The sequence below is a fragment of the Chionomys nivalis genome, chromosome X (assembly GCF_950005125.1).
Source record: "Chionomys nivalis chromosome X, mChiNiv1.1, whole genome shotgun sequence".
Classification (NCBI taxonomy): domain Eukaryota; kingdom Metazoa; phylum Chordata; class Mammalia; order Rodentia; family Cricetidae; genus Chionomys; species Chionomys nivalis.
Window position 1 is genome coordinate 80,628,840 of NC_080112.1, and position 21,314 is coordinate 80,650,153.

The window sequence follows — 21,314 nt, forward strand, 5'->3', positions numbered from 1 at the left end:
ACAAGTATGCTATCACAAAAAAATATGGCTAAAACAGAACTGTAAAACAGCAACTACTAAAGAGTTGGGTAAAACTAAAATTTTATAATCAACTAACATCTACTGTAATATATTCTTTATTCCCTTACATTTCTAGCACAATCTAAAGAACAGCTAGCCAGAGTAGCTAGATTTGTTTTGTTTTACAAAATTGAAGGATACCATAAATAAACATTTATTTAACTTTGGGGAGTCTTGTTTGGTACAAAATCGAAGGCAGGATTCTCTTTCACTAGAACCTAAAAAGCATAGTACTCAAGTGAAATGGACAATAAGTTTTAATGTTTTACATAAACAGCTTGGTTTTAAAAATTATGAAATGAATTTACAAGGAGTGAGTCAAGGAGGATCTTACATATATTTCAAAACTTACACAGCCAAATGAGTGCTCTATATTTTAAAGTAGGAAATTTAGGATATTATAGACTCATTACAATAATGTTGTCATTGTTGAAAGCATCTGGGAAACTTGGAAATGTCAGTTCATGCCTCATCCAGAGATTCTGTCTCATTACTTCACACACCTTTTATTGTAACTAAAAAATACACCCTAGATTAAACATTCATACTATTCACTAAATGTGGCTCAGAATGAATTCTATTTTCCAAAATCAAATTTTAGTGATGATTTGTCATCACTAAAAGCATTTAAAAGAATCCCACAGGTACTTAAAACAATTGTAAAAGACTTCAAAAACTTTTTGACAAATTGAACATTATTGAAATAAGTAGATATAACTTTCCAAGGTATCTAATTTAAATTCTGTTCAAATGTCTATCAGGTATCTCTCCTATATGAGATCGTTACAGGAAATAAAAAGATAGGTAAAAAACCTAATTTCCTGGAGGGCAAGAACTATGATTTGAAAGGAAGAGATAAGAAAGGTACATGAAAGACTTTAATACAAAGAAAGCTATAGTAAGAGTTCTAATGGATGTCCAATAAATAAAGCAGTACAAGTTCAAAGTATGGCAAAATTACACCCACTTGTGGATAGGTATCTCAGCTGCATCTTAAAAAGTGAGTAGAATATTGATAAAACTAGAAAGAGATATTCCAAGAAAAAAAAGAACTGTATCACCACTGTGGCATAACAGCATAGCTGTGTCCAAGGAAATGTCGGTTCAACTCATACTACAATGGTAGGTTAAAGTCACTTTGTTGAAGTAAGGAATGCCATCTACACTTCAATCTAATTCTATAGAAAATATGGAGCTATTGAAATGTCTTTGGTACATCTGTTATGTGGCAGAACTATATTTTTGTAGATTAGGAAGTTTAATATGCCTCAGCATGTATAAGAAGTACACAAACTTTTCTAAATATTCGTGCAAGAGGCAATACAGACTTGACTAAGATAGAAGTATGAAAGGTAAAGAGATATGCAAAAAATCAATACATTAAAAGACAGATATTATGTATGGGACAAAAAAATAAATGAATGCTTGGGAGATGACAATGGGCTTTGTTTAATGAACATCATAAAGCTACTTCCTAGACAGGCCAACCCGTTCAATCCAACCAAGAATCATAAGTTTAATACAAGGATATGTCTTATGGTGAAAGTCTGTGTCTTATGACTAAGCGTGGATATATTTGGAAAAAAACGCAATTGCTTGGATGTAAATTAGAATTACATTGTGTGTGTAGTTGTGGATAGTAATTCACATGTTTCATGTAAAATCATGCTTATACTTTGAACTGATGATACAAATCAATATATGATTTTTAAATCATTTTGAAAATTAGAATTATTTTCTTTCAGAGAATTTATATCCTACAAATGTCACACAGGAATTCCATTAAAGTATTAACCTGATTCAAAAAGTAATTTAGTTATTTTGTTTGTTAGTGTTTTGTCAGCTTGACACAGGCTAGTCATCTGAAAAGAAGAAAGTTCAATTGAGAAAATGTCTACAAAAGATTGGCCTGTGTGAAAGACTATGGAGCATTTACTTGATTAATGGTTGGTATGGGAGGGCCCAGCTCACTGTGAGCAATGCCACTCCTGGGCCAGTGGTCCTGAGTTGTATAACAAAACAAATATTGGAGAGCAATTTAGTACGCAATATTCCTTCATGGTCTCTATTTCAGTTCCTGTCTTGAGACTTCTTGTGTTCCTGGCCAAAACTTCCTCAATGATGGATTGTGATGTGGACGTGTAAGTCAAATAAACCTTTTCTTCTGAAGTTGCTTTGGCCATGGTGTTTTTTAATGGGGTATTATTGTGGCAGACCTGACCATGTCATTTCTGGGAGGGTTGTGATATATTTTGTGATGCTGGGCTGGAAAAAGCCATTGACAACTCAGAGCTTAATGAGCTGTTCTGTGGTAACTTGAAAGATAATGCTGAAAAAGATGCAGAGAATGGAAGCCTGGCTTGTTATATGTTTTAGAGGGAAGCTTTTGAGAATCCTGCAGACTTTATCCAGATCATTCAAGTAATATTTTAAGTTACAAATATATGATGTTTGCTCAGCTGAGGCTGAAATATCAATTATGATTAACAAGAGACCAGCACCATTACAATGAAACCTTTGCTTCACTGGGACAATTGAGCTGTTGGCTTTGGCTGAGAGATAACTATGATTAATAAGATACCAGAATCATTGAGGAAAAAATAATTGAGAAAGTGTTCTCTCAGGTTCTGCACACAGAAACTGTGGTCCTGAAGGGGACAAAATTGCACCTCATATTGGCAGCCAAACTTAGTAATGTGTATGAATCTCTCACATGGTACTTTTTTTTGAAGTCATGAAGTGGTCCTGGAAAGCACTGAGGCTCCACACTATGAATGGTCAGGAGAGGCCATTCATGAAGGTAAATCCTCAGTTGTAGAGGAAAACCCAGGATTGAAGTGATCATGGGGAAATGCCAAGGCTTGGAACCAAGTAACAGGGTTGTAGTCCCTGAAGAGAGGCTGGGAGTTCATTGGTCAAGGTGCAACATATGGAGACCCCGGCATTTTGGAAAAGTCAGTAATATGGGATGACCAACAAAGTCAGCAGCAGATTTAGAATGGAGCCCATCTGAAACTATGAAATGAACCATGTGCCTTGTGGATAGCAGAACTAGAGAAGCAGAACTGCCCAGGTTCTGCGGCGCCCAGAAGATCTTGAGTAAAGTCTAGATGTGGGACATTCAGTTACAAAATTTGATCTACACTGCTGGATGTTGGTTTTGTGTTGCTTTGATGGTGACTATACATTTGTTCTTTCTTGGAGCAATAAAGTATTTAGATTGTTTCATTATGAACCCACAGTTATAACAACTTGAATATTTTAGAAACTTCAAAACTTTAACAAGACACTAAGTTTTCAAAGACAACTTGGCTTTTAAATTACTGATTATTTTTGAAGACTGTGAAACTTTAAAAGTTATACTATGTTTTATATTGTACTATTAATAGTACTATGACATTTTGAAGACAAGAAAGAAAAGATTATGGCTTAATGGTGATGTGTTTTTTTGTGTCAAGCTGACAAGGGTCAGTTGCATTAGTTTTGTCAACTTGACACAAGCTAGAGTCATCTAAGAAGAGGAAATCTCAATTAAGAAAATGCTCCATAAGATCAGCCTATAAGCAAGTTTGTAGGCAAATCTATAGGACATTTTTCTTGATTAATATTTGATGTAGGGGAACCCAGCTCATTGTGGGTGAGGCCATCAATGGGAAGACAGTTCTGTGGTATATAAGAAAGAAAGAACAAGTCAAAAAGAACAAGCCAGTAAGCAGCATCCCCCCATGCTCTCTGCTTCAGTTTCTACATCTAGGTCCTTGCTTGATCTCCTGTCTTGACTATCCTTAGTAATGGATTGTGATGTGGAAGTGTAAGCCAAATAAATTCTTTCTTTCCCAAGGTGCTTTTGGTCATGGGCTTTATCACAGCAACAGAAACCTATGACATCTATAAAGAATTCTACATACAATGTCATAGTACTATTAATAGTACAATAAACACCCTTTTTTAAAAAAATTCAAATCATTTTATGAGTATACTGAAGTTACAACCTGAAATATGTTTAATTTTATCTGAGTTATGAAAATTGAATTTTCATTAATTAGCCTTTTAGGCAATAACTGTCTCTCAACTGTAAGAAATTCATAAATCAATGTTTTAGCTTTCCTTCAATTGTTCCTGTATTAGGTGAGCATTAATGCCTGACAATCACAGTGCTTAATTGACAGAGTTCTAGTTTTTTTTAATTATAAGGTGCATAGCATGAGAATACTGTTAGGCATATGATAAGTCTATAAATATTTTTCATTTAATTGAATTGGTTACAACCTTCACTGTTCACTTGTTATAATTTTCTGAAACAATAAAAAGACAAACATGATAATATGCAAAAGACTCTTTTCAGAATAAGAACATTGGAATAGAAGAGGAACTTCCTTCTGGTTAAAAAGAATGTTTATTTTATATGTATTTTAAATTAACTAAAAACAGGTTTCCATATGACATTTTATATATATTTAATTTTTGTTGATTATTCTCCTACCCACTCCTTTTCTTCCTACCCTCCCATTTCTCTTGTATACTCTCGTTCCCAGTATTTCCTCTTCCATTTTATTTTATTATCTTCCTCACCCCCTTCCTTAAAGCCCTACTTTTCCCAAGTTTCATGGGGTCCTTTCTAACTTCCTAAATTTAACTAACACTTACGCAATCCTGCTTACACATATTTAACAGATAGAAGCTAGGGATCACACATCAGAAAAAGTACTAAGTATTTGTCTTTTTGAGCTTCGGTTGACTGGAAGCAAGAAAAAAAAAGATGTCCTGATGCACACATAAAATTTTTTCACTCTTCTCCATATAAAGTCTCCGTCAAGGCTCTGAGAAGTAGATTAGCTTGACAAATCACTTTTTGGTAGTAGCATTTTGGGATAATCAACTAACACATTTTGGGTATATCAATTTTTTTCATTAAGTGACAGTAAAATGGTATTTAGGAATGTTTATGAGCCCACCAAAATCCTTGCAACTGACAAGTAAGTTAATTTTGACTTTATTTCTATATAATTTTTAGTAATTAAATTTTATAAGTCACAAAAATGAAGAACAAGAAAATTGGAATTCTAAGATATGTAAATTAAATTAGAAAAAGTCTTCAGATATTGCATAAAAGCTAATTTTATTTTCAATTCTTAAGATACTGGCTGCAAAATAGTGCCAATTTATAAATTAAATGATATTAATTTGTATCTGGAAATATCATTTTCTGATTCAAAGGCACTAGGTGGCATACAATTATAAATCTGAAAATAAGACCTCCAAAATACTTGAATATATTATCTAAATTTGTTCACATAAAATAATATTTGAGAAAAATATAAACATTTGATGTGGGATGGTCTTCTGCATGCTGTGAATATGTTTTATTACCACTGGTTAACAATGAAGTTGATTTGGCCAATAACCAGGTAGAATAGAGCCAGGTGGGAAATCCAAGCAGTAAGATAGGGAAAAAGAATGCAGAGTCAGGGAGATGCCATTGCTGGAGAAACAAGATGTAAGGTAATGCCATGCCCACATGGCTATACATAGATTAATAGAAATGGGTTAATTTAAGATGTAAAGGCTAGTTAGTTATAAACAAAGCCATTGGCCAAACAGTTTGGAAATATTAAGCCTCAGAGTGAATATTCAGGAACTGGCAGGCTGGAGAGAAACCTCCAGCTACAAATGGCACCAACATGTAGCATGAGTTCTAATAGGTCTTAATAATAATAGCCTAGAGTTAGATATTGGGGAAAATGCTGAGAAATCAGAGAGATGAAGGAGCAAAACCACAGCCACTCAACTTCCTAGTCAAGAGACTACTGAGTTCCTGTCTCTTTCCACCTTATCACTTTGTTGCAAGGAGGGCCTGTTTGTTTGTCCCCTTGCAACATCACTTCCTGTCTGTCTCTATAGACTTCCAGACCTCTATGGTGAACTATTCTGCCCTCTGATCTTCAGGTCACTTTTATTTGTACAAACAAGACATCACCATAAACATCATTACTAATTCAGAAAATATAGTTGTCAAATGTTAATACTAAGTTTTCCATACATTTTTATAACTGAAATGAGGTAATTTTATATCATGACTAGTAACAGATCAGAACTCAAGGCAGAAATAGAAGATTCATTGTTGTTAGTAAACTACTACTTTTGGAGGGCTGGACTTGTGCTTTTACCACAAATTATCTTTGCATACAACTCTGTTGAAGCAAACTATGGTTTGTTTATTTTTTTAAAAAACACCATAGCTGTTCATTGTACTAACCTTATGTGGTCTAATGTAATATCTCTGTAATTTGAAAAACAATAATAGATTGAAGTTAGCAACAAAAAAACTAAGAATTTCTAGAAACTTGTTCTGTCAAGATGATAGTAAATAAATAACTAGTTGGATGGAAGTGAGAATACATAACCAGAACTTGGCAGTCTGAGGTAGGAGGATTGCAAGACAAAGACAAGCCTTTATAGGCAGTTCCAAGCCAGCAAAGACTAAATATTGGGTCTCTATGTCAAAACAAAGAAAAAAGAAAAACAAATGGTAAAGGACTAAAACAGCATTATGGCAGTTCTGAAAACCTGTCAAAACCTACAGAAACAAAGCAAATGACTAAGAAACTGTCCTGGTCAATGTAGTTATAAAATGTATGGCATTTTATTGAGCCATTTTGGACAAATATTTTTTAGTGTGACATGACATGACTTGAAGGCAGTTTTGGCCCAATACATAGTTTTCTTCTGTGAACAAGAAGCAGACTTAATCTGATTGTATTTTTCATTACTGTAATGTGTCTCAGGCCATCTGAGGGATCGGTCTCTTTATCTATGAATTGGAAGTTCGGAGAGACAAACGTAGTGCAGGTGAGCTCACAGGCTAGAGGAAATGGTGGAAAACAATGGACAAGGGTTGTGAAAATCTTATGGAGAATGATGATCCACAGAAATGTGGAGAAAGATAATAGTAATTGTGATATAGAATAGAATAACTAATGGTTCCTCAAGAAGCTAGAGTGAGGCTCAGACAACTTAAAATATTTTAACATAGCTACTAAAACAGAGGAATTGTTAAATATGCATAAGTACTCAGTGGAAACCTATGAACGGACTAAAAGACCTGAAAACACTATGCTAGACTGACCAGTGAATGTCTCCATAAAGCCAGGATGCTAAAACTAGAAAAGTTTGTTGCTCCCCAAATTATCAATATAAAAAGTAGTGTCCATTCAGAGAAAGAAAATAAATCTAACAAAATATTCCAAGAGAATCTCTAAGTAGTGGGCCTATTAGAAAAAAACCTAAGCTTTAAGAAATAATTTTCACATTTTATTCAGACTTAATGATAATCATTAAGCAAAAAAAAAAAACCTTTTGGTAGTTATACAAAAGACAAAAATGGAATAAAAACAAATTATTAACAAAACAATTTAAAATTATGAATTAAGACATCCAAACAGGAATAAAAGAAAAAAGGAACTGCAAACTAACAAATAAGAATAGTAAGTCCTTACCTGTCATTAATTACTTTAAATGTAAATGGATTTTATTCTCTAGTCAAATATAGAATGGCTGAATAGAGAAAACAAAAACAAGATTCAATAATCCTTTGGCTACAAAGTACTCATTTTAGATTCAAGAACACCCATATTCTGCATGGCATGAAAAATATACTCTGTACAATAAGCAAAAGAGAACCAGGGTATTTACATTTAATATATGTTAGTTTACATTTAAGATAGGACCTAATTATGTAGCCCAGATTAGCCTGAGACATTTGGATGTCCTTCAGCAAATGGTAAACATTATTATTATTAGAATTAATAGCACTGTCAGGAAATGGTGACACATGCCTATAATTGCAACACTCAGAAGGCAGAAGTAAGAGGATAACAAGCTTTAGTCCAGATCAGACCAAGCACAGCTATGTATCAAGTCCTTATGGTAAATCAATCATTCAATAAATAATTAAATAAAACACCAAAAGAGTAAAAAAAAATAAAGATGCATAAGGTGTTGAGGATATTAACGATATCATTCAACATTATATTAAATATGCATTTTGGTAAAGAACAAATAGAAAAATGAGGTAACTCCTAATCACCAACTTCCTCTTTGTTAGGGGCATATGCTAGGAAGGGTGCTTTCAGCTCTATGTCATTGGGTTTTTTTTTTTTTTAATTTTCCTTCCCCCACTCTCATTGTGTCTATTGTTTTTACTTTGAGATGAGCCTCACTATGTAGCTCTGGCTGGGTTGGAACTTGTATGTAAATTAGGATGACCAGGAGCTTGTGATGCTTAGGGACTTATACCACTACAGTCATCTATTGCTTTCCAGTTTGAATTATAAAACCATAAGGTAGAGAGGCTTAGGAGAAAATGGTGTCTTAAATTTGGAACATCCTGGGAGCATCTTTCCTTCAATATTGTGGTTGAAGAGCTAAGGATGTATGGCCAGTTGCAAGGAAAAATAACAAGCATCCACACCCTCTTATTTAAATTCTCAAAATCATATATTTTAAGGCAGAAGATCTTAAGAAAGCTTCTGAGGTAGACTTATACTTCACAGTTAAAGAGATTATCTGAAACATACCTAAACAATTGAATATGTAAAACAGTAAAGAAATAATACTGTTTTGTTTCCAGGTCTAAAGCTTCCTAAAGACTTACTCTGGATATAGCTTTCCAAATAAGTGTCATACAAAAAGATTATTTGATTAATGGTCAACTTAGCATTTAAATTAGGCACCTACTTTTAGACAAATCAGTTGGCTAAACTGCCACAAACTCTAAGTTCTTAGCCATTGACATCTAAAGAGCTGATTGACTCGCTTGCCTATGTATTCAAGGAAGGCAATTGGGTACATAACCAATTTAATTTTATTTTAGATGTGTGAAATGCTATACTTTATATAAAGGTACCATTTCTTGAACAAAAAAAATTTTTTTGATGTCAGCAGTAAGATGCTATTAAATGACTATATTTCTTATATATTTTTTAAAGACTTCACCATTTTAAAACTTGATATGCACAGTATTCTTCAAGGTATTGAAAACAATCCACCATTTTCAAATAAAATCTCAAATTGCTTAAAAATATGAGTTGTGACTTAGGCTATGATCTAACTGTACACAAACATTGTTTTTCAATCAAGCATGCCTTTAAAAATCTTCATAAAACAACTTAATACCTTACCTGGTAGTTATTTTGGTTTTGTGATAACCTCAATTGGTTTGATGATACAAAATGTGGAGAAAAATTACTCCGGGATGGATTAGTATTACTGTACATAGTACTAGGTGCTGTATGTAATGAGGTCCGTGGTGTCAAATGGTAGTCTCTATTTTGATACAGTACATTGTCTGACAAATCTCTAACATTCACCATTTGTGAATTTGGCAGGTTTCTTCCTGGTCCAGGCAAACTTGTACTTTGGTTCTCAGCTCGAAGAGAATTGCCACTTTCATAAAACCTTGAGTAGCTTGTTATCTGTGCTCCCATTGATGCCAGCTCTTCTTCTCTAGCATACTCATCCTCTGCATCACCAGTCTCCATCGCAATGGACAAACAAGTTCCTTCTGCTGAACCAGGCTTCTGTGTGGTATTTCCTCCCAGAATTCTCTGAGGGTAATCACTGACTGCCAATGAAAACACTTCACGAATTTCCAAGTTTTGTGTTCTACAGTAAGGGTCTCTAACAGTTGGCTTTTGCCCACATAAGTTATGTGATGCCAGACCTGCATGTTCAGGTTTATTTGACCTTTGAATGCCAACTGGTTCAATTTTGCAAGGTCGGTGGCACACAGATGGCTTTTGAGGTACTGTCATTTCAGAAGCTTGCACCGGAGAGCTTCCATAGTTTTTCTTTGTGTGGTTGTACATCGAGTTTCCAGCATTTAGTACGCTTGTCTGTCTTGACAAAATAATTGTCTTTTCCCCTAGGAGCACAGAAGCATTTTTACAGTGTGCTATTTGTCTTTGAACAGGAATGTGCAATTGAAATTCAGTGTCATTTTTACTGGCTGGTTTCTGAAGAGGAATTTTATGTGCTTCTGTAATTTGTGTATTTGCATTCTTTGTTGTCCCTTGCTTACTCAATGAGCTTGCTGGACTGTATATACCAGTTAAAATGACATCATTATTGGTAGAAGTCCAAGAAGATTGCTGGCTTGAAGGCCGGGCAATATTAACCACATTTCTGACTGTAATGTCTGGAGCTGCCAATGAGGTACCAGTAACGGTTCCTGCTGTTCCTGATTCAGACTTCTTACTACTCATTTTTCTTCGCTTATTGCCAACCCACGTCTGAAAGGATAAAAGAAAAAAAAAACAATGGCAATATAATAAAAGGTAAAAATGAACTTAGAAAAATCCATTTCCATGTAATAAATTATATTCTTGTAATAGAAACAGAGCTTAGACATGGGCGAAAGGAAAAGATCCAATAAAAGACAAAGTAACAAAAGTCTAACAGCAAACATGATTAAGTACTTACTCAATAAATACATGAGAACATCAGTAAGAACATATTTCTCTCTGCCATATGATCCACCAAATTAATATGTCCCAAGAATTGCAAAAATATTTAAGAATTCTAAACGTGTTTATATCCTATGGCCTATTAAATACATTGCCAAAAATATATCTTTAAAACATAATTACAGTTTGACCAGTTATAAGTCTCTGCACTTAGCACTTCCCACAGCAAGAAAAAACTTCTCTGACCAAAGATGATAGGGGCACTAATTTGAGTATAAACACAGTTATTTAGATGGCAATTTGATGTGCACATAGTGTCCGTTTTGCAAAACAGTAGCAGTAGCTTCCCCACTAGGGCTGATGACCTTCCCAACCATGTGATTTTCACAAGGTTTATAGTACCAGTAGTGGATTCCTTCCTGTAGATCAGGACTTATATCTGAGATGAGAGTAGTTGGTTATCCTTTTAACCTACTTGAGCCCACCCCTTACTCCCCAATCTATCAACAGATAGCTGATAGTTGATATAATAATAGCCATGAGGAAGACTCACCATGCCCCAACCATTCCTGTGAATCTATAGGAAATTAATAATTTCTGGGGTAAAGGAAACACATTTTTTCTTCAGTGTCATTAGCTTCCAGTAATGAGCTCATGCTCCTGTAAACAATTCCTCCCCTAGAACCCTGTAAACAGCCCTGATATGAAACTCAAAGTAATCACAAACTGATACAAAGACAGAAAGAGAAAGACACACTGGAAGGAGAAATGTGACTAGGTTGCGAAGAGAAAGGGGATCATCAGGAGTGGGAGGTGAAGAGTAGAGAAATGGAGGTGAAGATGACCAAATACGGTATATATGATATAGATATGAATAATTTGCATTGGTGTGGATTTTAAGGTCAATTTTGTTATATGTATATGTATTTCTGATCTTGATTAAGGTATTGTGATTGTGTAGTTCATTTAAAAAATGTAATGTATAATTAGGAAATATAGGTTGCTAATGGATAATCATCAATAATATTCAAATTTGTAGTCATGTTAGATTTTCTAGATATATAGAGATATATTTCAGTTAGATAGGCATTCTTCATATCTTTCAAAGACTGCAGAATATGGCATTTAAATGTTTTAATAACTTGAGACTTTTCATGACAGTGAGACACGTCTGCTCCTGGTAGCACCAATCTACTTCAAGAGGAAGATGGGCATCGAAGAGGCTCCTTATGGAGTTTGATAGCCATTTGTGCAAGAAACTGCACTTGCCTGGACTTTTGCATAAACTGGACATAAAGAACCCGCAGAAAGAGGACTGTTAAACTTGCCTAAAGGTGAGATGGTCTTTCGGGGTTCCTGACTCATGAAAGACTTTGCGAGACATTCTGCAGGACACAAAAGAAAGTGACTAAACTATCTTTGAAATTTCCTGCTTCATGGAAATGTCTGCTGGATACTATGACCTGTAAGCTGAAGATGGATGCCCCAACGGTACAAAAGAACTTTGGGTGCTGTACGGGCAGCAAGATGTCTCTGTCATTTCTAGAATTTTAGAAGTTACTTACTTCTTGTTTACTTAGTTAGTATTATATCCATCTGGAATCTTTGATGGAGTTGAAGAATGGTTAGTTATAGTTATAGTTCTCCTTAGTTATGATAAAGGATAAAATAGATATAAATATTGTAACTATAATTCTTGCTTGATAACTGTTTTGTTATATGTAATTTTACTATGTCAAAGTGAACGCCTTTCTTTTTTGTTTAAACAGAAAAAGGGGAAATGATGGAGGTGGGTCTTGTATCTATCTGTTGCTTTCATTGGTTAACTAATAAAGAAACTGCCTAGGCCCATTTGATAGGCCAACCCTTAGGTGGGTGGAGTAAACAGAACAGAATACTGGGCGAAAGAAGCAGATTCAGGGAGTCGCCATGATTCTCCCACTCCAGACAGAAGCAGGTTAAGATCTTTCCTGGTAAGCCAGCTTGCGGTGCTACACAGAATATTAGAAATGGGTTAGATCAATATGTAAGAGCTAGCCAATAAGAGGCTGGAGCTAATGGGCCAAGCAGTGTTTAAAAGAATACAGTTTCCGTGTAATTATTTCGGATAAAGCCATGCGGGCGGCCGGGTGCTGGGGATGCAGCCTGCAGCCGCTTCCTACAAGATATATAAATGCATGAAAATGCCATGATGCAATTCATTATTATGCATAATTCATATATGCTAATAACCATTAAAATGTAGGCACAGGTATAGACAAAGCTTATAGCTGATCACATTTATTATTTATTTTTAATATCAAAAAAATGAAAGAACACTAAAGTCAGCTCTTTAACTCATTAGAAAATACTCATTCATTATTAATCAAATGTGAATTCATAATCTTCAGATTTAATGACATCTGTTGGATGGATATATATAATGTGGTTAATATCGTACTACTATTTATATTATTTTTAGAAATATTCATTATTATATACTTCATTTTGCATACATCTTTGTGTTGGTGGTTCCTTGTCATGCAATTCTAGAAAAGAAATAGCAAAAATCTATTATTTTCTAAGTACCCTCCAAAATATGAAATTTTTTACCTCAAACCTCCAGTTTAAATCTTCTGTAGTTTTTGCTAATCTGATAAAAGGTACATGATTATTGCTTTGATTGGATTTCAATGGTTATTATATTATTTTGATAGATCTTATCATGCATTATATATACCTATTTTCATATTGGGATATTTGCCCTTTTAACTGATTTGTGAGAGAAGTTTTCTATAAAGGTAGTAACTTGGTTATATTATACCATTCTTTGGTTTATCCTTAATTTATAGTAGTCATTTACTTTTTTGTACTTAAAAAGTTTCATGCAATAAATTTATTACTTTTAAAAACAGAAAAAAGTAATGCATAAAGGTAATACAATAGGTTGGCATTTAGAATTTAATTATAAAATACATTCTTCTACATAAGTAATTTATTATAATTACCTTAGTATAATTTCCCTGAATCATAGTTCTTCTTAAAATATGCAATAAATATATTGCATTCCATAATGTGATTATGCAACTTTATATTAAAAAATTCATGCCATATGATAAACTACTAAAACATGGTAATCTTTTAGGGATTAAACAAAATAAATGAATAAATGAAAATATTAAATAAACTAATCTCACAATAAATGATGTAAGATTTATTTTTTTGCAAGTTTTTAATGATGTGCATCTGAAAACCTCAAAAAATACCCAATTTGCAGTGTTTACACAATGTATAGACAACATTAATTTTGCTATAGTATTGCATATACTAGATTCTACAATGACTATTCTTTATATATTTTAGTTATATTAGTAGGTGCTACATTTTAAATTATATAGATGAAAAAGCTGAAGTCCAAAAATAATAACTTTGGGGAAGATACCTTGTCAGCAAGTAGCAAAAATCTGCTTGCACTCGAATGGATTCTTCTTTCCTTACCTCATATGAAGTGACTAGAACCTCCTGAACCAGTTACCCATCGACTATCTTACTTTTATGAGTTTATTTTTAATAAAGAAAGTATTCCAGAAACTGTGGTGTTCCCCTTTGCTTCACATGACATAGTGGGAATTTGAAAGTCACTCTGACTTCCTTGAACAGGAGGAGCAGGATCTACAAGCAAGATCTGAAATATGTGTAAGTACAAATATCACAAGGGAAGAAAACAGAGGAAAAACTCTTTGGAAAAATACCATTTCCCAAAAGGTGAATTTCATAAACATTTAAAACGTTTCCAGCTTTTCAATTTAAAAATGCATAAGAAGAATTATGTATACTTACATTATAAAATATATATAACTAAGCTTACAAAATATTGAGGAAAAGCATGATGAATTGGTAAGCTTGATTCTAGGAACTAGTATATCTAGAGGCATCTTTCATAATATGTCATACTTACATAATTTTGTTGTTTACAAATATAACTGCATATTATACATAATAGCACATATAGTTTGATATATTATGTACACATCAAAATTAAAATGCAGTAAAATATCATGTACATATGAAATGCAGCTATCTAGTTATCCAGAAACCTCATTTGTCTGAAACACAGTCTACACAGATTAATTTAGTCCATTAATAGAGTGACTACTAAACTCGTAGCCTACTTTCTCTGATTTTACACATACTTTGAACAAATACAGTATCATACTTTCCTACAGATAAAAAACAAAAACATAGAAATGGAATTGGGAGTAATAGAAGTTCTTATAGGGCTCCCTGATAATACTTAAAATTATTCACTAAACATTGCTCATTAAAAAGGAGGGAGAAAGGATGCAGGCTCAGACTCTGAGCAACTACTAACGTTATATATATATGTGCATGGACAAGGAAAGGGAGGTATCCAAGTTAAGATTTCTCACTCCCTGGATTCCATTTTATATTCTTGTTCCTCAAATCCCAGTTAGTGGCAGGAGGAGTTTATATTTACAGTTCTTTTTATTCATTTCCAAATCATTAAAATAATTTATGGTTCAGGTTAGTGTGAAATACAGAAAAATAAGTAGAAAAGAAAAAATACTAGCAGACTGGTAGGAGGAGGACATGAAGCTGAAGAATATTGACCTTGCATTAAGGAATAGAGTCTAAGTAGGTATGGTAGTTACTCTTGATAACTGCTTTTATGTCAATGAGTAGACTGAAAGCGTGGATGATACTTTAAATAACTATAGTTCTGAGTAAGGTTAACATAGAATTAGTGGTCCAGATTCCCCAATTACATATAGAAAATAAGAATTTAGTGCCAGCAAAATTTCTGGAGGTTTGGAAGTCCTGATAGAGAAATGTCCACATCTAATGTTAATCTAATCTCAGTTTGAATAGTAACAGAATTCAAGACCACAATATAGTAGCTCTTCCTTGACTTGTAAAACGGGGAGATTATAAAATATTTTTGAACTGTTACAACAAACCATACATTTAGATGGATTTGCTAGTATTCCTACATGTGTAAAACAGTGATCACATATTGTTTCTTTATGTATGACTTCATGTATCCTTAGGAATGACACTATGTAGCTAGCTGTTCATTTAGCTCCCATTGTGAAATTCTCACAATGCTTTAAGAATTTAAATTTTCGGAGGACCTTGGACTTCCCACAGGGCAGTCCTGACTGCTCTTCGGACTGGAGAGGGAGGGGGAAAGGAGTGGGAGGGGGAGGGAAATGGGAGGCGGGGAGAAGGCGGAAATTTTTTTCAATAATAATAATAAAGAAAAAAAAGAATTTAAATTTTCTCATTCATACTATTTTAAGGAAGCTCTGTTTACTAATTGCTTTGTTGGGTAATAATATGTGATTAGTAGGATAAAGAAAGCAGCATCATTAGTCTGTTTCAGAGGCCAAATCATTGACCAATATTAATTAATATGATGTTCAACTCAAAGTTTTCAGTTTGTTTCCCAAATGATTTATTTGTATACCATTCCCATGGAGTGTTATATTTCTGAGTAGAACCTTTAATTATCCTTCTTATAGTTTTAGAACATTAATAAATATAAGATTTAAGTGGCATGTAGTAAGCAGTTAGAAGAATAGTTAAAAGCAAGCAGTATTGAAGTTTAGATTTAATTTCAATAGATCACTACTAAAATAGAAAATCATCTGGAGTAGTATATGTGCTTGCTTATATGGCTACTAAATAAAATACAAATATCTCACTTGTCATGTTGACTCCGTATACAAGGCTTTGTTAATCTTGGACATATGGTTTTTCTCTGTTAGCTTACATAGTTGTAAATTTCGTTTATATAGAGCTTTTAGCCCAAGTTAGACTATGTAGCAAAGGATAATATTAAAGTTGTATGGATTTGCTACAAATCCCCAGCTTCCCTTACTTCCATACCACCCAACAAAATTTACACGGTGCTGAGAATAGAACCCAGGGTTTTGTACATGTCAGGCAAGTAGTCTATCAATCTCCAGCCCAATTTTTAAAAGTACCAATAAATTAATTGTACTTATGCATCCAAGATAATTTAAATTACATATAGAACTACTAATTTCTATTAGTTTGTTTTTGGTTTAGATATATAATTTCTTTTTCTTTTGAGACAGGGTATCATATAGTCAGACTATCCATGAACTTACTAATATAGTTTTTCTTTAGTTTTTTTTACTCTATGGGAACCCACCAACCAGCTCCCAAGTCACATGGAGACTTTCTTTCTTATGAATACCCAGCCTTAGCATGGCTTGTTTCTAGCCAGTTTTCTTAAATTATCCATCTACCTGTTGCCTCTGGGCTTTTATCTTTCTCTATTCTATATGTCTGTCTTCCCTTCTTACTCAGTAGCTGGCTGTGTAGCTGGGTGGCTGGCCCTTGGCGTCCTCCTCTCCTTCTACTTTTCTTGTTTCTCTCTCATCCTTCTTTCTCCTCCTATTTATTCTCTCTTCTTCCCAGCCCCGCCTAGCCTCTCTTCTGCCTAGCTATTGGCCATTCAGCTCTTTATTAAACCAATCAGATGTCCAGGCAAAGTACAACAACTTTACAGAGTTAAACAAATACAACATAAAAGAATGCAACACATCTTTGCATCATTAAACAAATGTTCCACAGCATAAACGAAAGGAACACATCTTAAACTGCATCCCACTGCATACTATGTACTACAGGGTGAGCACAAATTTCTAAACACCCTGGTTCCACCTCCCTAGCACTATTATCACAGGTCTGCCTAATCAGGCTTTGCTGCTTGAATGGGCGCTTTAAAATAAGACTTGTATAGTAGAGACAGCAAAATTGTTTCACAACTGACTGAAATAAAATACTTGGGATACATTTTGTCAGAGGATTATAAACTCAAAAGAAAAAAATTCTCACTTAATATTAGCAATAAAGTTCCTCTTTAAGTCCTGAAGAATTCTCATTGCACACTAATCCTTGTGTTTCTCTGACAGGGGCTCATGAAGGTCAGAATGGCACCAGCATGCTATGAGCCCAAACGTGAACTTGAACTCCTGATTCTCCACAGCCATTTTCTCTCCAGTGCTCTGACTACAGGTGTGCCCCCAGGACATCTGATTTTAGAGTGCTTATTTTAAAATATGAGGCCTTAACCCTATACAAAGAATTATAGGCAGCTGAGGAAATCTGAGAGTAGGAGAAATAGTCTTCCCCAGGGAAGAACACACCAACTGGTGGTCCATTGCCAAAGGGTCAGCCCTGAAAGCATACATACAAGTAACATATAGATTGAACAGGTTATTTCTCAGGAATATATGTCTATACATATGCATATATGTGTACAGAAAATATTAGTGAAAAAAGAGGCTGTGAATTTGAGGGATAATGGGAAGTGATGTATGAGAAAGCTTAGAGGGAGGAAAAAGAAGGAAGAAATGTGAATATATTATAACTTCAATAAAAATCTATATCTTGACCTTTTTATCAATCATTTTACTGATATAATCAAATTATTGTCCTTTGGCTTATAAACACTTAAATTATCCACATAACCTTAAAGACTTGTTCATTTTTGTGGATGGTATTTTCCTGCAAAAGTGGATTCTATATTAGATAGAACTTTGTGGTTTGTTTTAATGCTTTTTTATGGCAATATCTATTTTCTTAAATCTTTGAGGTTAACACTTTCGTGCAACCTCTTTTTTGAGACAAGGTTTGGCTATGTAGATAGGCTGGCCATGAATTTATAAGGACCCTCCAGCCTCTGCCTCCCCTATGCTGCAATTATGCTCCCCTAGCTCAACAGTCCATTGAAAAAGCCACAAAATATTTTCAAAAATTACAACACTCCTGATCCAGGAGAGAGAGAGAGAGAGAGAGAGAGAGAGAGAGAGAGAGAGAGAGAGAGAGAGAGAGAGAGAAAGATTGAGAGAGAGAGAGAGAGAGAGAGAGATATCCCCAAAACAATGTAATGAAATGCATTAAGCATAACTGACATATCCTATGGCGCACGCCTTTAATACCAACACTCTGGAGGCAGAGGCAGGCAGATCTCTGTGAGTTTGAGGCCAGCCTGGTCTACAAGAGCTAGTCCCAGGACAGCTTCCAAAGCTACAGAGAAACCCTGTCTCAAAAAATGAAAATAATAAGAATAAGAATAAGAAGAAATCATGAAACACCAATCAAAAACTAAGAGTTCAATTATTTTCCAAGTTCTCTATTAAAAAAAGGAAAAATTATATACTTAAGAAATACTTGTACTTAAAATGCTGAAAATAAAACCCATTGTTCATGAAGTACAATAATTAAACTTTACCCTAAACTGCTCAGGAGTAGGATCTAAAATTTATGCCTACCAGATATAAGCGCCCATCTCTTGCAAATGCCTAATTCATGAAAAAGAAAAAGTATGCCATATAAAATCGGTATAATGAAAATTTAAGGCGATGATCTAGCAAACAGAGTATATATGGGGAAAAATGAAATGGATTTGAGTTGCCAACATTTGGAGGTCATAAAATTCTCTTTCAGCTCTATCTTAAAAATAAACTATCTTTAAATTTCTTCTTTCCATACACTGTTTATTAAAATACCATCAGCAGTATATAATCATTATCATTACTTAATGTCAGAATATTTTTATTATTTTTTGTGGGGGAGATTAGCATGCAAAATAATGGGTTTCTTATAGAACTTATAGTATTTTCATTATCTCCATGTTTTACATTTTATACCTTTTTCTATATCTCACTGTTTGTTTCATTTTGATTGTTTTTGTTGAATGTTTTATTCACTGTTTTAAATTCATTTTACATTTAGAGTAAATATTTAATATAATGGACTTAAGTTCTTCTGAGGAAAAACAATAACTTTATATTAAAATAATGAAGATCTCTTTTCAAGTTGGACATATAACAGCAAAAGATGGGGGAGATCATAGATTTACAAATCTACAAACTACCCTGCTGAGCTTTTGTTTGAATGAAAAAATAATGAAAATTATGTTGGGATTTAGTTTCAAAACAAAGCATTTTTGTACCACTGATGCTTTCCTGGAATGAAGAGAACTGACTGCTTTACACAATTCCTTTTATCTTACACAGTGCTAGACTCACAACCTTGCATTCTAAAAACTGAAATCTACTACTCTCACTGTTTTATGTTTTCACTCCATACTCAGTATAAATATAAATATCTATATTTCTATAATCTCTATATTTAAAAGCAATAAAATTAGCTTTAAGGGAAAGAGTGCAATGACAACTATGAACTCTGAGGGACGAGCCACATCACTGCTGCCTGGGAAGACAATTTAGTTTAAAGTAATGTTAAGACAAAAGGGAAGAAAAGTCCAAAGAAATTACAGTCGGAAAAAAGTCATTGTATAAAGTGCAATCTCAACAACTTGAAATATCTTATTATTTTAATAAAGCTATTAAATACTTTTCTTTGAGATTCAGTGGTTAATTTAAATGTGCATTTAGAGCTATCAATAAAAGATGTTTCTGTTTTTTAGAGAAATGTGAATGTTATAGCTGATCTCAAGCAATATGAATACTTCTCCCTATAATAAATGGCACAACTTTCTATTTGAATGTGAATATAACTTTAGTTCTTCAGAAGAACTTTTGAAACAGTTCCATCCACAGATCTTTTCTCTGGAATCTTTGAAAATATGGCAAAACAAACTGGAAAAAGATATATCATTCCTCCCCCACCCCAAATTAGCCGAGTGACTGCCATGGATGGGAAAGTTATGAAACGTTGAGTCACTAAGGATCCACACCAAAAGGATTTGTAGAATGTTTAGATAAGCATGAAAGGACCAATGCATTCAATAAAATCGGTCCTTAGTTCTGTTAGATTTATCACTTGCTATCACCTCATTGCTGTTCAGTTGATTGTAGCAGCTCTGATTTTTTTAACAACAGAATAAGAATGGTTTCTTCCCTTGGGAATCCCTGTCTCTCATTCACCAACCACTAAATATTTACATTTTACTTAGAAAGAAATAGTTATCTGTAAAAAACTATTGTACTTTCCAGAAAAGAGAAAAAAAATGCTCAAATCCTAAATGTCTGAGGAAAATTCTAAATACAACAAAGTGAGGAACATGGAATTGCCTCGAAAAATCTGCTTCACCATCAATATGGAGGCTCTAAGTAGATTAAATGAGCATTTCAAAAAAGCATATAACCAACAACCCAAAATTAATGCTACTGGTATTTATTGGTTTGAAGATTATGTAAGAGGTATGTCCACACTGCAAGGGTTTTAGTGTTCTCAAAGTATTTATGAAAACAAGTATGACTGTGTTAGGTATCTCTATTTATCAAAATAGTATTCTTACACCAGGGAAATGAAGCTGTGTATAAAGTTAGGACTTCATACCCTGAATACCTTCTCTTATATTAAGCAGATATCATTTGTAATAAAAAGCTATAAATTCAAGTGCAAGACCTCAATACTTACCCTGACTACACTGAAGTCCAGCTTAGTCTCCTGTGCACACTGTAATATGAGCTGAAAGCAATTTTTACTTTGATTTGTCATTCCATTTTCATAATAACGCTGTAAAATCCTTTGTTGTTCTACAGTAAATACAGAACGTAGATTCATCTAAAAATAAAAGAAGATACTCTGAAAATTGGAATCAAAATTTGGAAGGTGTAGAATTTGAACACTTTTGTTTTCTTGATACAATTTCAGTGCTTCTGAGCTGAACAACTTATTTAAGTAAATTAATCATCAGGAATGGGCAGTAATTTGTATCCTAGAGGGAGACAGCTTCTCCCTGAAAAAAAAATACAAACATTTAATTTGCTTAGAAAAGCACAAACT

At 33.8% G+C, this 21,314-nt stretch overlaps 1 protein-coding gene across 1 annotated transcript in view; it reads right to left on the minus strand.

The window, feature by feature from the left end:
• Positions 1 to 21,092, minus strand: part of Hdx (highly divergent homeobox) — a 101,965-nt gene extending 80,873 nt beyond the window's left edge. The window contains exons 1-2 of the mRNA XM_057759890.1: positions 20,946 to 21,092; positions 9,240 to 10,349 (exon numbers count right to left, since the gene is read on the minus strand). Coding sequence (XP_057615873.1) covers positions 9,240 to 10,349; positions 20,946 to 21,092 — 1,257 coding nt within the window. The remainder of the gene's footprint in view (positions 1 to 9,239; positions 10,350 to 20,945) is intronic.
• Between the last annotated feature and the right edge of the window lie 222 nt (positions 21,093 to 21,314).